The 23,621-nt window shown below is 40.9% G+C and overlaps 1 protein-coding gene across 1 annotated transcript in view; it reads right to left on the bottom strand.

The window, feature by feature from the left end:
* Positions 1-23,621, bottom strand: part of ADGRF1 (adhesion G protein-coupled receptor F1) — a 39,552-nt gene that overhangs the window by 13,047 nt on the left and 2,884 nt on the right. Inside the window, exons 2-9 of the mRNA XM_021692067.1 lie at positions 13,472-13,628; positions 12,097-12,154; positions 9,892-10,041; positions 8,487-8,660; positions 6,709-6,809; positions 5,795-5,853; positions 1,555-1,706; positions 264-427 (exon numbers count right to left, since the gene is read on the bottom strand). Of these exons, the coding sequence (XP_021547742.1) occupies positions 264-427; positions 1,555-1,706; positions 5,795-5,853; positions 6,709-6,809; positions 8,487-8,660; positions 9,892-10,041; positions 12,097-12,154; positions 13,472-13,540 (927 nt within the window). The 5' untranslated portion in view covers positions 13,541-13,628. The remainder of the gene's footprint in view (positions 1-263; positions 428-1,554; positions 1,707-5,794; positions 5,854-6,708; positions 6,810-8,486; positions 8,661-9,891; positions 10,042-12,096; positions 12,155-13,471; positions 13,629-23,621) is intronic.

Genomic DNA, 23,621 nt, shown 5'->3' with positions numbered 1-23,621 from the left:
TGCCATAGACGTCTTCAGCACTGATTCATTCCTCTGTAGTTCCCTCCCCACTAGAACCATCAACTCTGACTTTTTCTGACTCTCTTGGCTTCTAGCTAGACTCTGCTACTCATGCCAACACTGCCTATGTTTTCCAGGGTCTGATATACCCTTGACTTCTGTGCACTGACCAATGAGACAAACTGATATATTATTCTCCACCTAGCCATGTCACTGGAAGATGCCCACAGTGAAACTTAAAACACAAGACAGAGATGCTTTACCTTCTTCAGTTCTTCCAGCTGAGAGTGCACACACATCTCCCTGAGGATCTGCCACCCAGAGGGCTGGCACCTGGCTGTAATGTTCCCAGTGTAGCCGCTGCTACAGGGAACAACATACTCATCATTCCTGGACCCAAATCCAAAGACAATGCTGTTACACTGGGCTGGGGAAAAAAAAATGGAAACAAAAAGGAAAAATGTATAAATATCCTGGCACTCTACGTAAAGTATACAGCAGTGCTTTAGAAGTCATATTTTCAGAGACAAAACCCAGGCAAAAGTCAGGAGTAGAAATTTGTCCTTGATGCCCAGCTTCATTCTTCTCAGTACCCTTTCTCCTCTCTGATGCCCTCTCCAAGGCCTCTCCTTGCCGTCAGGTGTCTGACCTGTGCCAACAATTTTGCTTTTAGTGAGCTATAAACTAATAAGCATCAGGTGGGAAAAAAAAAAAACCAGGGTATGATCACTCTCAGGAAAGAGTTTACAGGAAATGTTAGAAAATCAGAAGATCCACAAGAAGCTATGGAACAAAGCAATAATGATATGTTTACACCATTTTAGAGTGACACATCCTACTTTTTACTCTTTGTAAAAGCTTTTCACAGTGTGACCAGCCAATAGTTATGCTTGCAGCTGGCCCTCAAGTAGTATATTCTGACCATGACTGGGACCAGGAGAAGGAAACCCTGAATGGAAGATCCTCCAGGGCTTTGATGTTTGCTTGTTTTTCCCAGTACTGTGTCCTAAGTGCCAAGACACTTTCGGCACTTAGTAAGTATTGCTGAATAAATGTTATTGAAAGTGGCACATATCCAGGTACAAGAGGCTTAAGAGTGAATGTAAAAAAGAAAGAGGAAAAAAAATCTGAAGAAAAGTAGTGGAGTGTGTGTGTGTGTGTGTGTGTGTTAAAGATCTAGATACATGCATTCTTTCTTGGGTTCCTTGGATTATGATTTAGGAACATGTCAGCCCCAGGGCTCTTTCAGCATGTGTCGCAGTACACTATTGCTGAGTGATTTCCATCAGAGCCTGCTGAGAAGTCAGTGTTCCACAATGTTACCCTGGGAGCTGGAGACCACATGGCTGGTCCGCAAGGATCTGAAATAGGCAGCTGAAATGGGGTTTCATCATGGTGGGAGTTGGGGGGAAAACAGCTGCCTCTGTCTTCTAAAAGTCAGTCTTAGAACAATTCTGTATCAGAAACATGTCCAGTCTACTTCCTGAAGACACAAATGAGCTACTAAGTAGAGGATCCCTGTAACCTCAGCGGGGGATGGGAATTCAGAATTACCTTTTCCAAATACTCTGAAAGAGCCGTCTTCCAGCAGGAACAGCTTGTGAAGGCCTGCCTTCACCTTCTCAGCCACCTGTTCAATGGCTGACAGCAGCTCAGATGTGCTGCTGGAACCCACGACTTCAAATCCGGCCATGATGCTTCCATCTCTATAATGACTATGTGGAAAGAAAAATGAGATTCATTCAGTCAGTCACTCAGGGCCTGCTGTGTGTAGGCATGTCACTGGGTCCATAGGAACACATCAAATAGATATGGTCCTTGCCTTCATGGAGCTTACATTCTAGCGGAGAAGAAAAGGCAAATAAGAAACCAGTAACCACCACATATAAGTAATAATATAATTGTATATAAAATATATATAAATTTAGTTAAGTGTTATGAGGGACAGATGCAGCGATAAGAATAGCAGGTGGAGATGAGGCCCACTTTATTTTTTTAAAGATTTAGTCGTTTATTTATTTATTTTACAGAGAGAGAGAGAGAGAGCACGCATGCATGAGTAGAGGGAGGGGCAGTGGGAGAGAATCTCCAGCAGACTCCCAGCTGAGTGCAGATACCGAGGCAGGGCTCGATCTCAATACCCATGAGATCATGACCTGAGGCGAAAACAAGAGTCTGACGCTTAACCTACTGAGACACCCAGGTGTCCCAATGAGGCCCACTTTAAATAAGGCTGGTCAGAAAAGGCTTTTCTGTGCAGCGGGTGAAAGCTGAGGCCCAAACCATGAGAAGAAAAGGCTTGTGTTACAAAGAACATCGATGTAGCATGCCAGCATTTGTGAAGGTCCTGAGGCAGGAAAATGCCTATGAGTTAGACAAAGTTAAAGACTAGCTGCCAGGTCAAGAACCAGAGTTGCTTCTCAATACTGAAAGGCTTCAATGTGGGTTTGAATTTTCCTGGGGAGAATAAATTGAGTTCAATGAAATCAGTTTAAGTTAGAAGAGAAAAATAAATTATTTGATTTCATCATAACTAAGTTTCAATGAGCAGGAGAGAAATGGTAGGAGATGATACTAGGTAAGTAGCCAGGAGCCAGATTGGGTAGGGCCTTAGAGTTTGAACTTTATTTTTATTAAAAGGTTTCTTTCTTTAGTAAAAGTTAGTGGCATGCTCAGGTTTATTGCTTCAGAGCGTCACTCTGGCTGCTGCAGAGAATGGACTGAAGGGAGGCAAGCAGGGAAACAGGCGGACCCATCAGGAAAGAGGTGATGGTAGCTTGAACTTGGCAGCAGTGCCTGTGGGGAGTAGTCAGGTTGTACTTGAAGACTGAGCCATAGGAATTATGAAGATTGCTGGGAATGGAGAAAGGAACCAGTCAAGAAAGACTGCAAGGGATGGAAAAACAAATTGCAGTGTATTCATACAATGGAATAGCACTGGGCAATAAAAAGGAAGGAACCACCACCCCCCTCTCTGGGGGCACTTGGGTGGCTCAGTTGTTGAGTGTTGACTCTTGGTTTCAGCTCAGGTCGTGATCTCAGGGTTGTGAAATCGAGCCCCAAATGGGCTCTGCGTTCAGTGGGCAGTCTGCTTAAGACTATCTCCCTCTCCCTCCGCCCCTCTCCCACAACCCCCTCTCGCTCTCTTTCCCTCTCTCTCTCTAAAATAAATAAATAAATCTTAAAAAAAACAACAACAACAAAAGGAAGGAACCCCTGACACTCAGAAAAACAAGGATGACTCTCAAAGACATTATGCTGAGGGAAAGAAGCCAGACACACACAAAAACTACACACTGGGTGATTCCATTTATATGAAGTTCTAGAATAGACAAAACTAACCTACAATGATAGAAATAAGAGCAGTGGTGATTTCTGGTGGGAGGTAGGGGGTGGGCATGGAATAGGCTGAAAAGGAGCAAAAGGGAACTTTTGGGGTGATAAAAATGTTCTGTCTCATTAACAGGTGGCCGGTACAAGCATTTGTCAAAGCTTATGAAACCGTACACATAAGGCTTGAGCTATCACTGTATGTAAATTATACCTCAATAAAAAATGATTACAAAGGATGACTCCAAGTTTGGGTGTGTGCAACTGGAAGACTAGCATTGCTGTAACTGGGATGGACACAGCAGTGGGAGAAGTAGCTTAAAGTTTTTAAGGAGAAAAGTTGGAGGACCCCTGTTTTGGACACATAATGTTTCAATGCCTACTAGAAAATCAAGTGGAGATGTTAACAGGCCGTTGGATATTTAGGTTTGGACTAAATATTTAGGTTTGGACTTTATGAGAGAGGCCAAGGTCAAGTAATAAATTTAGAAACCATCAGTGTACACATGGTGTTTGAAGTCATGAAAACTAGTGAAATCACATATATTAAGTAAATCCTGCAATAATGCCATGAGGTAAACATTGTATTGTCCCCATTTTGTAGATAAGGGAGCTGGAGTCCCAAAGAGAAGTTGGGTCAGGTAATTATTAATTATTAACTGATGGATTAGAATCTCTGATGTTCCAAATAACAAATTCTTTTTTTTTTTAAAGATTTTATTTATTTTTCAACACAGAGAGAGACAGTGAGAGAGGAAACACAAGCAGGGGGAGTGGGAGAGTGAGAAGCAGGCTTCCCGCTGAGCAGGGAGCCCGATACAGGGCTCGATCCCAGGACCCTGGGATCATGACCTGAGCCGAAGGCAGACGCTTAACGACTGAGCCACCCAGGCGCCCCCAAATAACAAATTCTTATCCACTACATTGAACTATCACTCACGATGTTTGAATAAATCCAAATACTCTTTTATGTAGTGAGAGTCATAGTGTCTTTGCGTTGATATGGCTCTTCTATCAACAAAACATTGTTTACAAAATATTGTCCTGCCTATTATTTCATTTGACTTAATGAATTAAATCAGATTCCTCAGGCTTTAACAGTCCTGTTCAACAGAGAAGTAAATTGAGACACTAAGAGATTAAGATTTACTTTAAATCATATACATAAAGAGTAAAACCTAAATAATTGTAATTTATAGACTTATGCCTACTTTATAATTTTATCTACAAATTATTGGAGACAGCTCATAAGATATATGGAATGAAATATGCATTAGAAATATAAATGGAAAACCAGGACAAAGGTAAAGAAAAATATGAATATTGAATACAAAAATTACTGTGATTGAGTTTCAAGTTTGTCTATGCATTCAGTGACTGCAAAGTCAGAAAGGAAAATATAATTAATTATATAGACCTTGGTATAAGAAAAAAGCAGTGTTTTTCCTAGCATTGAATTGTAAAGGAAATTATACACATGGGCCTTTATATAAGAACATGAGATAACTGGAAGGATAATATCCAGGACAGTATATTTATAGCAATGCTGTTGAAAATTTCCTATAGCTGTTCCTTAAGTTAACTGTGAAAAAAAAAATATATATATATATATATATAAGAAGTCAAGTTCTCTGACCTCTAAGCCACTTCCTCTATCAAATAGACCATTAATAGTAATCAATGCACACATGGCTAACTAACCAAATAACTTTTGGAATGAAAGCATAAGCAAAAGGATAATTTACTAAATATCTCTTTATTTGCTGTAGACAATGCCTACTGGGTTTTGAGCTATGGTGCATACATATCTACACAAAAATATAAGTTTACCCTAGGGTCCCCTCAGGGCTCCCAATTATACAACTTTTTATCATACCCCCCTGTGCTTGTGGACAGAGAAAAACCATCCCTCTGCAACCCACAACCCTCACCTCCACCCCTCATCCCTTCCCTTACATGCATACCATGATCTCCTGCTTCATCCCAAGTTCTGCAACTGTGGGTTTGCAGTTCCAGACTCTGATCTATAGCTTGGAGAATGCCATTCAACTTTTAAATTTCCTCTTCTGACTTTAAGAAGCACCACAGACTTTTGTCCAGTTTTAGTAAGAATCCTACTAGAAAGACCAGTTCTTCCCTGCTTTTTGTCAAGGTCATTTGGGAACTGCACTAGGCATTCTGCAGGATAGCTGCACAATTCTGGAGATGTCGTTCTTTTTTTTTTTTTTTTAATATTTATTTGTTTATTTTAGAGAGAAAAAGAGCATGAAAGGAGAGGGGAAGAGGGAGAGGGAGAGAGAGAATTTCAAGCAGATTCCCTGCTGAGCTCAGAGCCCAGTGCAGGGCTCCATCTCAGGACCCTGAGATCATGATCTGAGCTGAAATCAAGAGGCGGGCATTCAAGTGACTGAGCCACCCAGGCAGCCCTCTGGGGATGCCCTTCTAAGGTCATTGTGTTACTTACCGAAATTGGGTGACACGAACTGACTCAAAATCTTGAATTCCTTTGAATGCTTCTTTAAGCTTACAAAGAGAAAAAGAGGCAATATGTTGATCTTTGTCCCCATACAAGAAAGATATTTTAGCAAAAAAAAATTGATGCAGATAATAAATAAACCAACAGAACCACTGGAGAAAGAAAAGAGATACCACAGCAGGTAGTTAGTTGCATATTATACAAATACAGTTCAAATGACAGTTAAGAATTGTACACACACACACACACACACAGTCATTTATTTTGAGTTTGCTAATAAAGATGGAAGAACCAATTGCTTAGAATAGGGTATTGGGTGCCAGATAATATAAATGTATCCAAAATCTGTTTCCTCCTTCACAAAAAAAAAAGCCATACATTTCCATATGCATTTAAACTGAATCTATCTGGAAAGTATTTGTGTGTATGGCTTCAGTGAAAATGACACCTGAACCAACATCCTAGGCAGACAGACACTGATTTAGTTTTTCTGAGACTTCATTACACAGTCCAGAATTTTGCTCAGTAATTCTTTTTAGCCCCTAATAAGTGAGGCTTCTTTATGGAACGAATCCCAAATGCTGACAATTGAGCCTAGAGCATGAAAAATTTTCTTTTGACAAATAAAAAACAGAAAATAACCAAGAATCCTTGCTAGAATATGATTCACATAAATGAGCAAAAGTGAACACAAGAGAAATTGAAAGAAATCAACTGCTAAAACTCTCCCAGAAAGAAAGTGTTCAACATACATCAGTTGTGGGCAATGCGATTAACTGCTCTGTAATAACTCATTGAACGTTAATAATTAAGAATATGTATTAAATAAACATGCTGAATTGAAAACATCTGAACTTATGTTTAGCCAACAATTTCTTATGTAGTAAGTAGAAAGTGCTTACTTGAATTTCAATTCCAGTGGCATATTTGGAGTATGAAGGAGAAGATGAATTCAAAAGGTCTTTGGCAAAGCTTTCATTAATTTTGAAAGTGCCCCAAACCTCTATGGGAAATAAAAAGAGGTTTATAGATATAAAAATTACTCACTTGAATTTATTACAGCATAAAATTACAGAATTACATTTGAAGCCCATCTATTCAACAGCAGTATTTCAATTTCTTCTTGTAATGTATGTTCACCTAAAATAATATAGGAAGCGTACACAAAACTAGACTTCTCAGTTGTGGATTTGGAATATAATGAGAAGGTGCTGGTGATAAAGACAACCTTGTAAGTAGGTAAATGTGTGCCCCCCACATGTGGTTAAGAAAGGCAGTCACTTAACACTGAAATGTGTGCCCATCTAGGCTTTGAGCTCAAACACCGTCCTTATGAAAAATTTTTAAAAAAGAAAAAAAACAATAAAACACTACTTGCTAATTCCAATATACCCCTTGCTTGCCCATCACTGTTGCTTTTCTGTGCTGGGACAGGTTGTTGCCCATTTTCTTATGGACAAACCCCGATTATCCTTCATTCAGGGCTTAGTCAAATGTACCTCCTTTGCAAGACCTCCCCTGATCTCCAAATGCAAAGATTCTTTCCCTCCTCTAAATTCCTACAGTATTCTTTTCATATCCCTTTACAACCTCCTGTACCCACATATCTGTTTGTGAGCATTTATGTTTATATGTCCCCACTCCACTTTGGGGAGACCCTTGTGAGTGTAATCCCTGTCTGATCCATCTTTGTATCTCCTCAACATGCATCAGACACAGACCACCTTTCAAAAGGTAGGCTTTCGTTCAAATTTGTTGAAGAAATTACACTGTCTTCTTTCTTGTATTACAGCCTAGCCTCCCCAGCTAGGCTGCTAATTCAGAGAAAGAGAAATGCTTCATTGTGTCCTCCAGAATTTGCCTCAGATCTGGGTATAAAGATGGTGTTCAATAAATACATGTGGCCATCGCGAATTGGCATGGTCCTGGGAAGGGGAGCCAGGAATGCCCAGGAAAGCTGGGTTATTTCAGTTTCTCCCTCTCTTTGCACAGCTCTACCAGAATCCAGAGCTTCAAGATAACTGGAGTCGTCTCTGAGGAAACTTCCTAAACTCCTTCAGGCCCTGGAGCCCACGTCATTTGGCTCACTTCTTCGTCCACTGATCATAAACCTAAGGAAATTTAGCTCCCTCAGCTTCCACTGGTTTCCTAAGCTAGACCTTTAACTTCTCTTTTGTTTTGGTGATGCATTCAGTACACATACTTGTTGGCCATCTAGAACATACATTTCAGTATAATCACCCTGTGTTCCTCCCTGCTCTCTAGACTTCTCTTTTCTGGAAATTGATGTTGGCAAAAGCCATGAAAAGAAGGCAGGGGAAAAAAAAAAAAAAAACTGTATTTACTCAAGCAGTTCCCCTACTTGAGATTTTCATGAATCCCCCTCAATCTCAATAAAATCACAGAATTGCAGAGCTGAGCTGGATGAAGGTTGAAGTGATCATCAACTCACATTTCTGAATTTTCTGTACTTGTGAAGCTCTCCCTGTGTCTAGCTAGGTCTAGTGGGGTATATTGTCTTGTCCTTTGATGACCCTGCAAACACTAGTTCTGTTCAGGGAGACAAAGAGTTAACACATGGGTGAGGAGCTAGAGTTCCCTCCCTGTGGCATGTTGGGCCAAGGGCCCCCCTCCCCCCACCCCCACCAGAGCTCTCCTCCTAGTACCCTTCTGTGCTTACTTGTTCTTTCACAGAAATTGATGCTCTGGGTGAAGTTGTTGAGATGACAATGACAGCTCTGGAGCCCTCCAGCCGTGTGAAGGTAGCATTTGTGGGGATCAAGGCATGAGGGAGAAAACCAGGTGTAGCCATCCTCACAGGCACAGTGCAAAACCCCATTCTGGTTGCCACAGTCTGCACAAAAAAACAGGGCTTGGTCTCACAGGATCTGGTTTATAAACTAACCAACGCTGAGTTCTCACCCTTGGCTCTGACTTAGAATCTGAACCAAGTATGCTCATCAAGAGCTAGAAGGATAAAACTAGGATGGCAATAGGTTTAAGGTAAGGATATGTCCAACTCAATAGATTCTGAGCCTGATACCAGACACTTAGCAAACATAAAATCAAGTGGCTGGGTCTAGCATCCAAAAGAAGGATGGATGCCCAGTAGATAGCCCTTGGAATGGGAAAGAGAAGCAGAAGAGGGTGTGTTAACCTGACAGTTATTTAAGAGAGTTCTAGAAGGTATTTTTCCACTATTTTACTGGAAGCTCCTCCCATCCACCTATTACCATTCTTGGGTAGGTCCCATAAGCAAGATGGCAAACACTGAGAGACTTTTTCTTTTCTTGAGAGTCATGAAGAAAAATTCCATCAGTCAATTCTGTGTGCTCATTCCCTACTGACTGACCTAAAACACCCATTAAAAGGCATCCTTTATAATAGACCAAAAAATTGGGATGAAGTCACCAGACATCTTTGTGAAAATATGCATTATGATATATAGTGAATGATTCTCAAACTTTGTCATGCGTCAGAATCACCTGGAGGGTCTCATCCCAAAGTTTCTGATTCAGTAAGTCTGGGATGGGGCCTTTGCATTTCCATTAAGATCCCTGATACTGCTGCTGCTGCTAATGTGGGCACCACACTTTAAGAACTACCGCTTTAAACAAATTTAACATCTCTGAAACCCAGCATTGTAATCATTAGTGCTGTTTGTCAATTACTTCTAGCTGTTTTCTAGACACATAGTAGGATGACATATCCTGGCCTCCTGAGGTTGAATGGGGCCATGAAACCAGTTTGGGTCAATAAGTTATGAGCAGAATTAATGTGTGTCACTTCTAAGTTGGAGACTTCAACTACCAGTGTGAAACCCTTGAATATTCTATTTCTTTTGGGCTCCAACTGGGTACATTTGAGATAGTGTGTGATTCATTAGCCTGGATTCCCAAGTGACCACACCAACACAACCCTGCTGCCAACCTGCAATAAAGATGTAGCATGAAGAAGAAATAACATATGTGTTCTTTCAAGCCACACATATTGTGGGGATGATTGTCTCCATAGTATAACCTAACCTATCCCAATTGCTGCCCACCTTCCCCCTTCCACTCCCAGTCCCCAGAGGGCAGATTTACATGTAGTGGCCTTTGCTCTAATAATCTTCATTGGTTCCTGTAAGCATAATGATGGAGGCTTCAGAAGCTTCAGAAAATTCTTCAAGTCTCTCTTCTCCTTGGAATCTCTATAGGCCACCTGAAGCAGCAGCTCATACTCCTGGACTGGGCCTAAAGAGAGGAAGATAGTCAGGAGCCTCCTTTTTCAGTCTGGGAGAGAAATATTGCCAAGGAAACCACCAGGAAGTGTTTGTCACATGTCGTCTAGGGGTCCTGGGCTATGCCACGTGGCTTGTTACTGACTTCTGCTCATCCAGACATTAAGTAAAAATGAGCCTCCAGAGGAACACTTGCAGATAGCCCCACATGTGCCTGACCTATGTCTATTCTCCCATCCTGCCAGGACAGCTGCTCCCGCTCTCCCTGACCCATCCTGGCATCAATCACCCTCCTGACTTTACACAGTTCCTCAGGACACATCCAAGGTCAAGTTTCACGCCTCAGGACCCAAGGGAGAAGAGGTGAGAAAATCCTAGTCACTCTTCCCTCTTGCTTTCCCAGCTCCAGTCTCCTTGAAGGATGTTCAGTATAAAACCCCCAGTCTCACACTTTCCTCTCCAAAGAGCCCTTTTTTTCTCCTATGAAAAGGTTTCAATAATTAGCCAACTTTGAGTACCTTATATGAAATGCAAATGCAAAAGCAAAACCAAACCAAACCTTACTTGAGGCTTTCTGCATCCTCGTCTCTGCCTTATCACTCCTGAGCAGCACCTTTTGTTTCCCTAAGGAGAGGCTGTTATGTGTTCTGGGCTCAGGAGACTATGAATCCTAGGAGTAGTCTCCCTCCCAGAACTCATTTAGGCACATTCACATAAAACATAGTGCAAGATTTCATGGTGTTTCCAGACTGTCCCAAGCTCATCTATGCACCCCAGATTAGGAATGTAAGGACCTTAGAGAAAAAGAGGGAAGAGGTGAATATCCTTTTATCCTGGGTCTCCTTTGATTGCCACTGGCAGTGAAATCTCTTAGAAGTCTCAGATTTCTCAAGACATCCATGCTTTCTGCAGGGACAGATGAGATGGGGAGCTTCTCTGAGACTCTCCCATTCCTTAGGGGCCCAGGGAGCCAGGCAGAAGGGAAATTTATAGAGAAGGAAACCAGCGGATCAATCCCTTGACTTTTCAGAAAGCAGTCAAGAAGGTAGCAGGAAGTTGGCTGAGTCTGACATGTCCCAGAACATGGACAAGAGCTTCCTGTCTGCCATAACTTCCACCATCTCACTGCATAGAGCCTCAGCCCCGCCTTGTACTCTTCCCTCTCCTTGCAGGCTGGAACCTCTGTCCCAGGTCTTGGGAACCACACCAAGTAGGGAAAGCTAAAGGGACTCCTGCTCCCACCGCCCAAGCAGTTAAGAAGTCGGTGGTTGGGGGCGGGGGGGGGTGGACAGTCAGTGTCAGAGGCTCATGGCACTGGTTCTGGAGCCAGACTAACTAGGTTTGAATCATTCCTCCTGCCCCCTAGCCGTGTGTCTTAATTTCACCATCTGTAAAATAAAGATGACCATTGTGCCTAAATCAGAGGGTCATTGTGAGGATTTCATTCATCTAATGCACTTAAAATAGTGCCTGGCACCTAGGAACAGCTCACTAAATACTAACTGTATTTTTACTGTCAGGAAAAATGTTTTCACGGCATTCCAAGTTGAATTTTTATTTCATTTTCTGGAGAATTGCAGGATTGAGTGGTGGTAAGGTCAATGACACTATCAGCACACTGTTGTATGACAGATCACTGCCCTGGAGAAAGGCTTTTGTGGGCTGATCCAGGAGCCTAACAACCATCTGTGGTGTATCATTGTCTCCATGAGGAAATATAGTCAGTGCTTGAAACATCAGAACAACAAATTAAATTTCAGAACACAACCTATTCCTAGACTAAGGGCTGTGCCCACTAATTAACACTGTTAGGATTAAGATAAGGAAGGAAAAGAAGAGTATGGAATAGCTACTTGCCAGGTATGGTGCAGGATACTATGCTTTTATGTATTATTTAATCTTCACAAATGTTTTGCTTGTACGGATTGCAATTATTCTCATTTCCCAGATTCAACGTGTTTAATAGTGTGTTTAAGTTCATACAACCAGTCAGAAACACCACTGAGGTTGGAACCTTGGTCCCTTGGCACCAAGGTCTACTGCACCACACTCCCTAAGGGAGACTCACCTGGATGCTTTTTCTTATTCACACTGAGTCCTCTTTTTGTTTTGATGACTTCATTTCTCTGTTTGAAAGAAAACAAGAATAATTATGGAAGGGTTCTGTAAAGATGTACTTCCTAGGCCTTGTTGGCTCTCCCAGATGAACTGAAATTATGGATCTAAAATCCAAGTCAGGGATGGTGGAGAGGTGGCTAGGGAAGGCCTCCCTTAGGCAACTTTTGAGCACAACCCTGAAGGAGGTGAGGAAGTGAGGATCCCTGGAGAAAGAATTTTCCTGGCAGTGTAATGGCCCTGGGGTAAGAATATGCCTGGCATGTGAGGACAGAGTGAGGAGGCCAGAGTGGCTCAGTGGAGTGGGTAAGGGGAGAGGGACAGGCAGTGAGATCAGAGAGTATCTCCAAGGAGGTAGGCTGTGTAGATCTTTATAGGGCAACGGCTTAGTTTTCACTTGAGTGAGATGGGAACCCACCAGAGAGTTCTGAACAGAGGTGACAGTGCTCTACTTTACTTTTTGGAAGGCTCAATCCTGCAGCCATGTTAGGAATAGACAAGCACAGAAGCAATGAGAGCATCTCAGGAGTTATTGAAATAACTCAGGTGAGACATACTGTGAGAGATACTGAAGGTCTGGATCAAGGTGGTAGCCATAGAGGTAGTGAGAAATGTTTGAATTCTGGGTGTATTTTAAAGATAAAGCAAAACAAAACAAAACAAGAGCCAATGGTTTAGATAGGGATTATGGGAAGAGTCAAACATGAAAATCAGTTTTTTGCCCAACCATCCGGAAGAACAATGATATCACTTGCTGAGATGGGAAAGGAGAAGCAGGTTTGGTGAGGGAAAAAAATCAAGAATTTAGTTTTGGACATATTAGGTTAAGGGACCTATTCAACACCCAACTGGAGATACCACAGAGATAGTAGATACGTGGGTGTAGAGTTCAGGGGAGAAGGTCAAGATGCAGATGTAAATTTGGGAGCCATCAGAATATAGAGAACATTAAAACCATGATCCTAGATGAAAGTGTCAAGAAAGTGAGTGTAGTTAGGGAAGAGAGTCCAAGGATTGACCATGCCAATTTTTATGCCTTTCCTTGGTCAAAGAAACCATAGAAAGGAATGTACTGAGCTAGAAGAGATCTCTACGATGGCTCAGTTCCTTATTTTGCAGTTAGGTCCTCTAAATTTCAAGAGATAAAACTGTTTGTCCAAGGCTACACATAGCTAATGTGGATCATGTTGAGACAAGAACCCAGGACTTCTGATTCCAAGTCTATTAAATTATGTAGTTCCAGTGGCTGAGAGAGTGACGGGTTTTCAAAGTGCAGAGGAAGAGAAGAGTGGTGGTAGAGAGGGAAAACGGGGCATATGCCAACTCACCCCCAGGAAGCCTTCCTGGCCTTCAATGAGGGTGAAGAAAGAGATGAGCCAGAGCATGCGGACTTGCATCTTCAGCTGGCCTCGCTCCTTCTCCCAGACTCAACGTAAACAACTGGGGCCACAGTCTGTGGCTAGACAACGGATGTACCATGCAAAGCTGAGGCACAAAAACAAGTCATTCAAGCCAAAATTGAAGAATGTACACAGCGGTAGGGCTAACTGAGCGGATCAGAAGCCTGAGTGGTTGATGATTTTTCCACTTTGTCTACGTAGCCTGAGATACCATTACTTCCACTCCGGTAGCAGAAGTAGTAAGTTTCCATCTTTACAAACTGCCTAGAAAACTGATCGAGAGCTCTCTTCTCAATGATCACATTTGACTAAACAGAGGCTATTTTAAAATCATGACTTGCTTAACTTTGCAACCAAATGCATTTAACATCCAGCCTTTTTATATTTCACTGTTTCCTTTTCATCTCAGTAAAAACAAGCATTAAAATAACCGAAGATCCTTAGAACCATGAATATAAGGATAGAATCAGAGTGTTTAAGCATAAAAATAATAATGAACCAACCCAGCAGATTTCTTTCTTTATAGTTGATGTAAATATCAACAAATTATCCTCAAGTCATGCTTATGTCAGAATAATCTGGACAAAATTCAGCACATAGTCATGGTCACAAAATTAATCATGTACACCCAGGTTATTTGGTATCAACAAAAAATATCACAGTAAGTTAGAACTGTTCTGTCCAATACAGTAGCCACAGGATACATGTGGCAATCTAAATTTTCATTTTAATTACAATAAAATGAAATGAAATGAAATGAAATGAAATGAAATTTCTCAGTCACACCAGCCACATTTCAAGTGCTCAATAACCACATGTAGCTAGTGGCTACCAATGTCAGGCAGTGTAGATGTAGAACACTTCCATTATTTTTTTAAAATATTTATTTATTATTTAGAGAGAGAAAGAGTGCACAGGGGGAGGGATACAGGGAGAGGAAAGAGAGTCTCAAGCAGACTCCGCACTGAGTGGGGACCTGGACACAGGGCTCGATCTCACAACCCTGAGATCATGACCTAAGCCAAAATCAAGAGCCAGACACTCAAGTGACTGAGCCACCCAGGCGGCCCAGAACACTTCCATTATTGCCAGAAGTTTTATTAGGCATGGAATAGCATTCAGCCTTAAAATAGAAGGAAATCCTGTCACGTGATACAACATGGATAAACCTCAAGGGCATTAGATTAAAAAAAGAAGCCGATTGGAAAAAGACGAATCCTGTATGATTCCACTTCTATAAAGTATCTAAAGAAGTCAAGATCATAGAAATAGAAAGTAGAATGGTGGTTGCCAAGTGCTTGGAGGAGAGGAAAAACAGGGACTTGTTATTTAATGGATATAGGTTTCAGTGTTGCCAGACAAAAAAGTTCCAGAGATCTGATGTCCAACAATGTGAATATACTTCACACTACTGAAACTGCACACTTAATAATGGTTAAGATGGCACATTCTGCGTTATGTAGGGTTTTAACCACACTTTTTGAAAAGTTGTACTGGACAGCGATGACGGAAATGAAGGAATACATCCCTATGGCCTCTCCACGTTCTTTCACATCTCCATGGGAAACGATGAAAAACTCTAATTCCCAAACTCACTAACCCACCATTAAAATAAGTGTCCTCGGTTAGCAGCATAGAAAACACAGAGCTGGACCCTCCCTTCCAGGCCTCCCCTTGTTTCCCAGGTATACCTTAACCCTCATAAAACCCTGCCATGCCTGACAGCACTGCCCCACACTTTGTTCTCTGATCTGCAAGAAAAGAAAAAAGATGTTAGAGACAGGGTAAAGACTACCACTGACGTGGCCTACATGTCAGCAGAGACCCTTTCCAGGGCTTTCTAGGGAAGCATGAAAAGTAAGCAATGAAACACATACAACTTTTGTGTTTCCCTTCACCCCTTAGGTGAATAGTCCTCTCCTGTCCCTACCTTCCTGCTTGCCAAAGCTCCTTCAAAAATCTACTGATTTAACTTTGGGCACAGCCTGTGCTCCAGATTGTTCTTCTAGATCTTGCTTCTCAAAACTCATCTGCTCTGGGTCCTATTTCCTCTAGCCAGCTCTGTGCTTTCCAAAAGTGATGGACATTTATCCATAGAGCAGTGTTTTTCAAACATTTTGATCAGGACCCATAAAAAGAAATATATTTTATAACATGTGCATATATACACACACATATAATAAAATGTATTAGTGTGTATGTATAAATAACAGAAGGGTTAAATAACAGAACAATTACATGAAACAGAACTTAATTATTTCTGAGATGTTCCCTTAGATATTTTTACTTGGTTTTTTTCAAGTTTTTATTCAAACTCCAGTTAGTTAACGTACAGTGTAATATTAGTTTCAGGTGTACAATATAGTGATTCAGCACTTCCTTACAACACCCAGTCCTTCATCCCCATCACCTATTTCCCCATCCCCCACCCACCTCCCCTCTGGTAACCATCCGTTTATTCTCTATAGTTAAGAATCTGTTTCTTGGTTTGCCTCTCTCTCTTTTTTCCCCTTTGCTCATTTGTTTTATTCCTTAAATTCCACATATGAGTGAAATCATATGGTATTTGTCTTTCTCTGACTGACTTATTTCAGTTTAGCATAATACTCTCCATCTCCATCCATGTCATTGCAAATGGCAAGATTTCATTCTTTTATATTCTTTTATCTTCCTAATCCATTCATCAGTCAATGGACACTTGGTCTGTTTCCATAATTTGGCTATTGTAGATAATGTTGGTATGAACATTGGCGTGCATGTATCCCATTGAATTAGTATTTTGTATTCTTTGGGTAAATACCTAGTAGTGTAATTTCTGGATTGTAGGGTAGTTATATTTTTTTTAAGATTTTATTTATTTATTTTATGAAAGAGAGAGAAAGCAGGCAGAGGGGCAGAGAGAGAGAGAGAGAGAGAATCTCAAGCAGACTCCGTGCTGAGTGTGGAGCCTGATGCGGGGCTTGATGTTGTGACCCTGAGATCATAACCTGAGCTGAAACCAAGAGTTGGATGCTTAACTGATTGAGCCTCCCAGGCGCCCCTGGGTAGTTCTATTTTTAACTTTTTGAGGAACCTCCATACTGTTTTTCAGAATGGCTGCACCAGTTTGCATTCCCACCAGCAGTGTAAGAGGGTTGCCCTTTCTCCACATCCTCGCCAACGTCTCTTGTTTCCTGTGTAGTTGATTTTAGCCATTCTGATAGGTGTGAGGTGATATCTCATTGTAGTTTGATTTGCATTTCCTTGATGGTGAGTGATGTTGAGCATCTTTTCATGTGTCTGTTGGTCATCTGTATGTCTTATTTGGAAAAATGGCTACTCATGTCTTCTGCCCATTTTTTAATTGGATTATTCATTTCTGGGGTGTTGAGTTTTAGAAGTTCTTTATATTTTTTGGATACTAACCCTTTATCAGGTATGTCATTTGCAAATATCTTCTCCCATTCCATAGGTTGCCTTTGAGTTTTGTTGATTGTTTCCTTCACTGTGCAGAAGCTTTTTATTTTGATGAAGTCCCAATACTTAATTTTTGCTTTTATTTCCCTTGCCTGAAGAGACATATCTAGAAAGAAGCTGCTATGGCTGATGTCAAAAAAGTTACTTCCTGTGTTCTTCTCAAGGATTTTTACAGTTTCCTATCTCACATTTAGATCTTTAATCCATTTTGAATTTATTTTCATGTATGGTATAAGAAACTGGTCCAGTTTCATTCTGCCTGTGGCTGTCCAGTTTTCCCAGCACCATTTGTTGAAGAGACTGTCTTTTTCCCATTGGATATTCTTTCTTGTTCTGTCAAAGATTAATTGACCATATGGTTGTGGGTTCATTTCTGTGTTTTCTATTCTGTTCCATTGATCTATGTGTCTTTTTTGTTGTTGTTTTTTGGTGCCAGTACCACACTGTTTTTATCACTACAGCTTTGTAATATAACTATTTGTTTTTATTTTATTGGGTGGAGGGTTTTTAGTTTTTGTTTTGGTAAATTGTCACATCCTACTAAATTAATTTACCAATACCTTCTTTGAGTGCAGCCACATCGCAGAGGAAGCTTGTCTCTTTCCAACCCCATTCTTTTTCTCTACTTCCAGGGAAAACTATTTAATGTCAGTTCCTGACACTGAGCACTGTTTGGACCATGGTCTTTAGTGCTGGACCTTTCAAAGAGGGAAACAGTCACCATGCATGTGGGTGTGACCTACGCTCTCCTCGAGCCAGGGCCTGCTCCTAAATGGAAGGCCTGGCCCTTTTACGGCTCTTTCTCTCAATCATTTCTCTCAATATCTCTCTCTCTGAAAAAATCTTTCTCCCTCATGTTGTCCAGGCTTGAGGCTGCAAACCCAAATCAAGAAGGCCTGGATGACAGCCTGGGCATTGTGAGGAAACTCTCTGTCATACTCTTGGCCTCTTTTCCCCTCTTCCTCCCATGTGGTGGGTATATTCTGGGCTGTCTCCTTAGATTTGCTAGAAATGGTAAATTGTTACTTACAGTCAGGGTTTCAGACCTGTGATCCCCAGTCACTGCTCCGTAGGCCAATCATGAATAGCTGGACTTTAAAAAAGGAGGAGGAAGGGGCGCCTGAGTGGTTCAGTCGTTAAGCGTCTGCCTTCGGCTCAGGTCATGATACCAGGGTCCTGGGATCGAGCCCTGCTTCGGGCTCCCTGCCCAGTGGGAAGCCTGCTTCTCCCTCTTCCACTCCCCATGCTTGTGTTCCCTCTCTCACTGTGTCTCTCTCTGTCAAATAAATAAAATCTTAAAAAAAAAAAAGATTTTGATAAAAAAAAAAAAGGAGGAGGAAGAGAGGGACAGGGTGGGGGAGGAAGAGGAAGGAGAGAAAAGAATATATTTGGAAGCTCATTAGAAAATACAGGTGCCCCCCTCCCACCCTAAATCCTACTAAACCTTAGACAGGCCAGGCCCAGCCAGGGATGCTGACCTCCAGGCAGGTTTAAGAGTTGTTATTCTAGACTGGTTCTGGGATAGGAAACAGGAGTTTGGTGCTGAGGCCAAACCTGTGATTTGAATTCTACTCCGGGGTTTGGGACCAAAGCTCAAACTAATCAAAATGTTTTCTTTGCTTCCTTGGTACATACACCCCCTTCTGGGATAAGTTTGGAAGACTCAATTTCAGATAAATAACGACTAATTTTTTAATATTCAGTATGTGCCACACAGTATTTGAGACACTATTCATTGTCCATAATTATTTGTTGTTTTTCTGAAATTCAGATTTACCTGGGCATCCTCTATTTGACAACTAGTCAAAGGTGGGAAAATGGTATCTCAAGGTACATGGGACCCAAGCACTGTGGCTAGATTGCCCAGGGTTCAGGGACCAGCTTTGACATTTATCAAGTAGATGCCCTCTGACATTTTCTCAGGCTTTCCATACCTCAGTTTACTAATCTATCATATGGAGGAAATAGTATTAATTCAGAGGTTCTTAGGAGATTTGAATGCATTATTGCATGTAAAGTACCCAGAACAATGCCTGGCAGGTGGTAAGCCTCAATTATGGTTAGCAATTAATGCTAGCATTACTGATATTTTAATTTCATCACCACTATTTATAGTTACTTACTGAATTGTGTCAGAATTTGCCTTCAATTGTGAGTCAAATTAACTTATCAAATAAAAAGTGCTCCCGGGTCAATGGCCACCACAATGTAAATGGAAGGATGGACCCCAGCCTCAAGATGATAAAAATACATTGTTACAGTAACTGAATTATCTGACTAAAAAGAGAGTCCTGGACAGTGTGGATGTCAAGAAATACTCTGTGTGTGTGTGTGTGTGTGTGTGTATGTGTGTCTAGGGTAACCTTACATCCCACCTAACTCTGACTTTACTAGAGGCAACCCTCATGGTGTTTTCAGCACTTCCTTTCCAAGCTAAAAAGGTCCTTATTATTAAAACCTTCTCAGAATCTATGTGCCCCTGCCATAGACAAGGAGCTGTTGTTGACATCAGAGTATGTGTGTTTGCATCACTCGTTCTGCAGCAGCTGGGGGCCGATGATGCCTGACCCACAGCTGTGTTGGCACCAGCTGCAGTGGGAAGGCTTGGCCATGGTAGAACCCCCCTCACTTCCCTGAATTCATTCAAGTGAATTCATTCCTGATAATCCCTGTCCTTCAGTTTGCAGAGAACAATCATTAGGATTTGCTACTACGCCTCTAGAGAAGGCTGTCCATTGTCTCTCCATTTTTCCAGTTACGTCTTTATGGGTTCCAAATATTATTTATTTATGTCCACAGTTGTCACCTTATCAACAGCGGTTCTGAGTTGGAACTGCTCACTCCTATACTTGCCAGCATTTTTAGCAACATTCTAATCTTAGACACTGTTGCACACTTGGGCTGCTTTCCTGGCACCAATATTTAGGGGATTGTTTCTTCCTCTATAAATAGAAGAATTCCCAGTAGAGTTGTCTCCCTCCTCTCTGTCTTGGACTCACATGCGCACACGTGCATACCACACATACACACACACACACACACACACACACGTGCACACACTAATGGAAAACAGCCCATCTCCAGTTAGGATCTGAAGGACATCATGACTCAAACAGAACTGATTGTTTTACCAGCAGAGGACCTGTAAAGCCTTGGTTTTATTTCACCTTTTATTTTATAAAGTTTTGGTAACATTTTCATTGGGATCTATCTTTATGGAGGAATCCTTGGGCCTTTTGCCTTTGAAACGAGTTTCTTTGTTCTCTTTTAAGTAAGCAGATCTGGTAGCGGTCAGGTGAAAAGGTAGGTGGGGACAAAGAAGAAAGCCAATTCACATCTAGAAAAATATTGGGAGGTGTGGTGAATCTTGAGCTAGACACACTTCTTCTGGAAGAACTACAATTTAAAGTTATCTAAAATCTCAGTGAGTATCTACATAAATATGTGTGCACAGTATAATTTGAAGCAGATATTTTACATTTTAGCATGTTTTTAGTGGCTTCTGTTGTATCAGCATAATGGAAAAGAGCTAGATGAATTAGAATCTAACCCCAGGTTTGTTTTTTATCTGTCAGAACTTACGAAAGTTAAAGAAAAAAACAAACCATGCTGGAATTCAGTTTCCTCTTCTATAAAATAAGCAATATAGGATAAGGTGAGCTCAGATCCACTCACATTCAGATTCTATTGTTATATGCCCATTTCCCAGTTTCTCTTTGGGTATTATTTATTTAATTATTCTTTTCTTTAGTGTCTGTTGGTCATCAAATCTAAGCTGGGAATGATTAACATGTTTTATTGGGCTTTATACCTGTTTCCTCCTCAAACTGGTTATTATAATTCTGGAATATCTGCTGAGATTGGCTGAGTACCTACTAAGAATGAAGTCCTTGGGTTGAGAAGAGAGGTGTGATTTTTGAGAATCCTAAAATCATAAGGCTGGAAGAGACAAAAGGAATGACTTAGCTCCGTCATTCCTTCCCAGGACGCTTTACCAATCTGCTAAACCCTAATTTGTTCAACCACTGAATATTGAGAGCCTCCAATTTCCCAGGCACTGTGCCAGGCATGGGTGGTTCACAGCACAGTCAGGCCGGGCATTCATACACATTAGCTCCGCCCATTAAGGGAAACTCCAAAAGCAGTGACCCAGACCCACTTTTGAAACCAACTGCTGGGTGGCTGGGGTCTCTTTGTTCCCTATTTTAAACCTTGCAATGTTTCCTTGAATGGATGTCCCTTCAGAGTCCAGTGTGTGACCCTACCTCTTCGTCGGATCCTCTTCGATCCAAAAATTGAGAAACATTTTTTACAAGTCTGTGTGTCCTTTCCCACTCATGGGAACTTTGGCTGCAGAGCATTTCTCATGTTGCTGATGCTGTCAGCCTAGCACGGCTGTGTGCTCCCCACTAACAAAGATTCTGGGCTTTTTAAAGCTTTTTCCTCTGTACTTTGTATCTCAGCAAAGATACAGGATGATCTGTTGTTCTTAGCTCATCACCCAATACTTCTTCCGATGTCCTGGTAGAGTTCATTTCCCACAGACGAGTCCAGCTCAGTCCCGTTGTAAGAGCCTGACCGCCAGCCTCGGGGCTTGGCTCTTTCCCAACCACTTGTAACTGAAGATTTTCTCCTGTCATTTATGGTTCAGTAGAGCCAACATCAGCACCAAGCCCTTAAAGGACAATTAATGGCATTCCAGAGAAGGTGCCAAGCTGTTTCTTTCAGCCAAGCCTTTGGCTCAGCAGTAGGGACCCAGCCTTCCGGGAATCCCCAGGTCAGGTTTATTTCCCATCTTCCCCACATGACTCTGCTTACTTAGAGCAGGTAAAAACCCATGGAATTTGAACTTCCTCTTAGATTGTTCCCTTGAAAAAGTACTTGAATAGCACTTGAGGGAAGTGATGGTTACATAATAAGAAATAAGAAAAATTCTTTGTAATTTACTAAATGCTCTCCTATGCATTGATTTGGTTGTTTTGGCAATCTTGTAAATAAAGTGGGGATTATTTCTGTTTCATGCTTGCAGAAAATGAGAAGGGTAGACCTAAATTCTAAATAAAAAGAATTTATCAACTATTTCTCTCAATTTCTCTCCCCGAAGAATCTAATATTTCTCTTGGACTCTGAGCCAATGCATTTTGTTGCTTGGGAGATGATTTTAATAAGGTCCTGGATTGTTAATTTGATGTCCATCTGAGTTCCTTACAAATAAGCTTTCTTTGTTCAGGAAAAAGAATAATATACATTTCAAAGCTATCCTCCTAGCAAATGTGAGTGTTGTCAGTGTCTAAGGATGAAAAAACACTTTATCAGGCCTATTGGAAAGAACCAGAGAACAAGCTTTGTGGCATCTTCTTATGTGGATGGTCAGATTAAAAATGCTACAAGCTCTTCTTGGGTACCTTTTTAAATAAGAGTAAAACTGATATCCAACTTTCGTTCAATGCTTAGACTGATAAATCTTAATTATTTCAAATATACTAAAGAACATTCATTCTTTGTTTCCCAATGCCTAGTAACAGTATTTTCATCATAACTTCCTAATGAGTAAAAGCAAGTTTGCCAAACATATTCCCCAAATGATTCTTCTAGACAAAGAACCAGCTTCCTGGCATTCCACCTATCCTGCAAATATTATGTCAGTCCATATTCCAAAACCTCCCAGGCCCCACACTATGTTCAGATAAAAAGCACACGCATTATGGCGGCAAATGCGTTATTTGGACTCCTACAATCTGCCCTCAAACGTTCCTTCTGTTAAACTTCTTCTTGGGCATCCTTAATTCTGGGAAAACTGGGATTTTTCCAGGTCAGAGTAAAGTGCCGCTTCAAAAGGTCTATACATTTTGAATTTTGATCAGCGTGGTTAAAATGCCCTCCCCATAGTTTTCCTATTGGAATGTTTACTTTTTCTTAAGAACTGCTTCTTTGGAACTTTTACATAACATGGATATTAGCTCTTTGTCACTTCTGTTATAAATTCTGTTAAAATTTTTTTAACTTTCTATGTTCTGCACAAGAGCTCATGAAATCACATCTGTCACTCTTTTCCATTATGTATTTTAAACTAGGAGTCACGTTCAAAAATCTTTTTTATAGAATGAGTGTAAAAATATTCTTATATATTTTCTTCTAAACCTTCTTTAATTTTAAAATGTGTTTAAACTTTTAATCCTTCTGGAGTTACTTTAGGTTTTGGTATGAAATAAGCATTTACTTTCATTTTCCTCCGAAGGAACAACCAGTTATCCCAACTACGTTTCTTGACTAAACCGTTCTTTTAGCAAGACACCTTGATAATTCTTTATTAGTTTTAAAGGCCACCTTCAATATATAATAAAAATCTGACTTAAATATTTGTAAATTCTTCTGCTGTGTCTTTTCTTCTCCTACTTACTTGTTTAATTGGAATTTTGGTCAACCACATAGTAGAGTGTTATATGCCTAAGAAATATAACATTAAGTTTCTTATGAGAAACAATTAGCGTGATTCTCTAAGAGATTAAGCACAGGGAAGTCTTCAGGCAAAACTGGGCTAAACTGCAAACACAAGTATGCAGGGCTTTCATGGAAAATATAATCTACTTAATACAAAGTCTCTTTACCCAAAACTTTGCAG

The sequence above is a fragment of the Neomonachus schauinslandi genome, chromosome 8, assembly GCF_002201575.2.
Source record: "Neomonachus schauinslandi chromosome 8, ASM220157v2, whole genome shotgun sequence".
NCBI lineage: Eukaryota > Metazoa > Chordata > Mammalia > Carnivora > Phocidae > Neomonachus > Neomonachus schauinslandi.
Note: the sequence above shows the minus strand (reverse complement) of the source record. Positions and strands in the feature narration are given on the sequence as shown.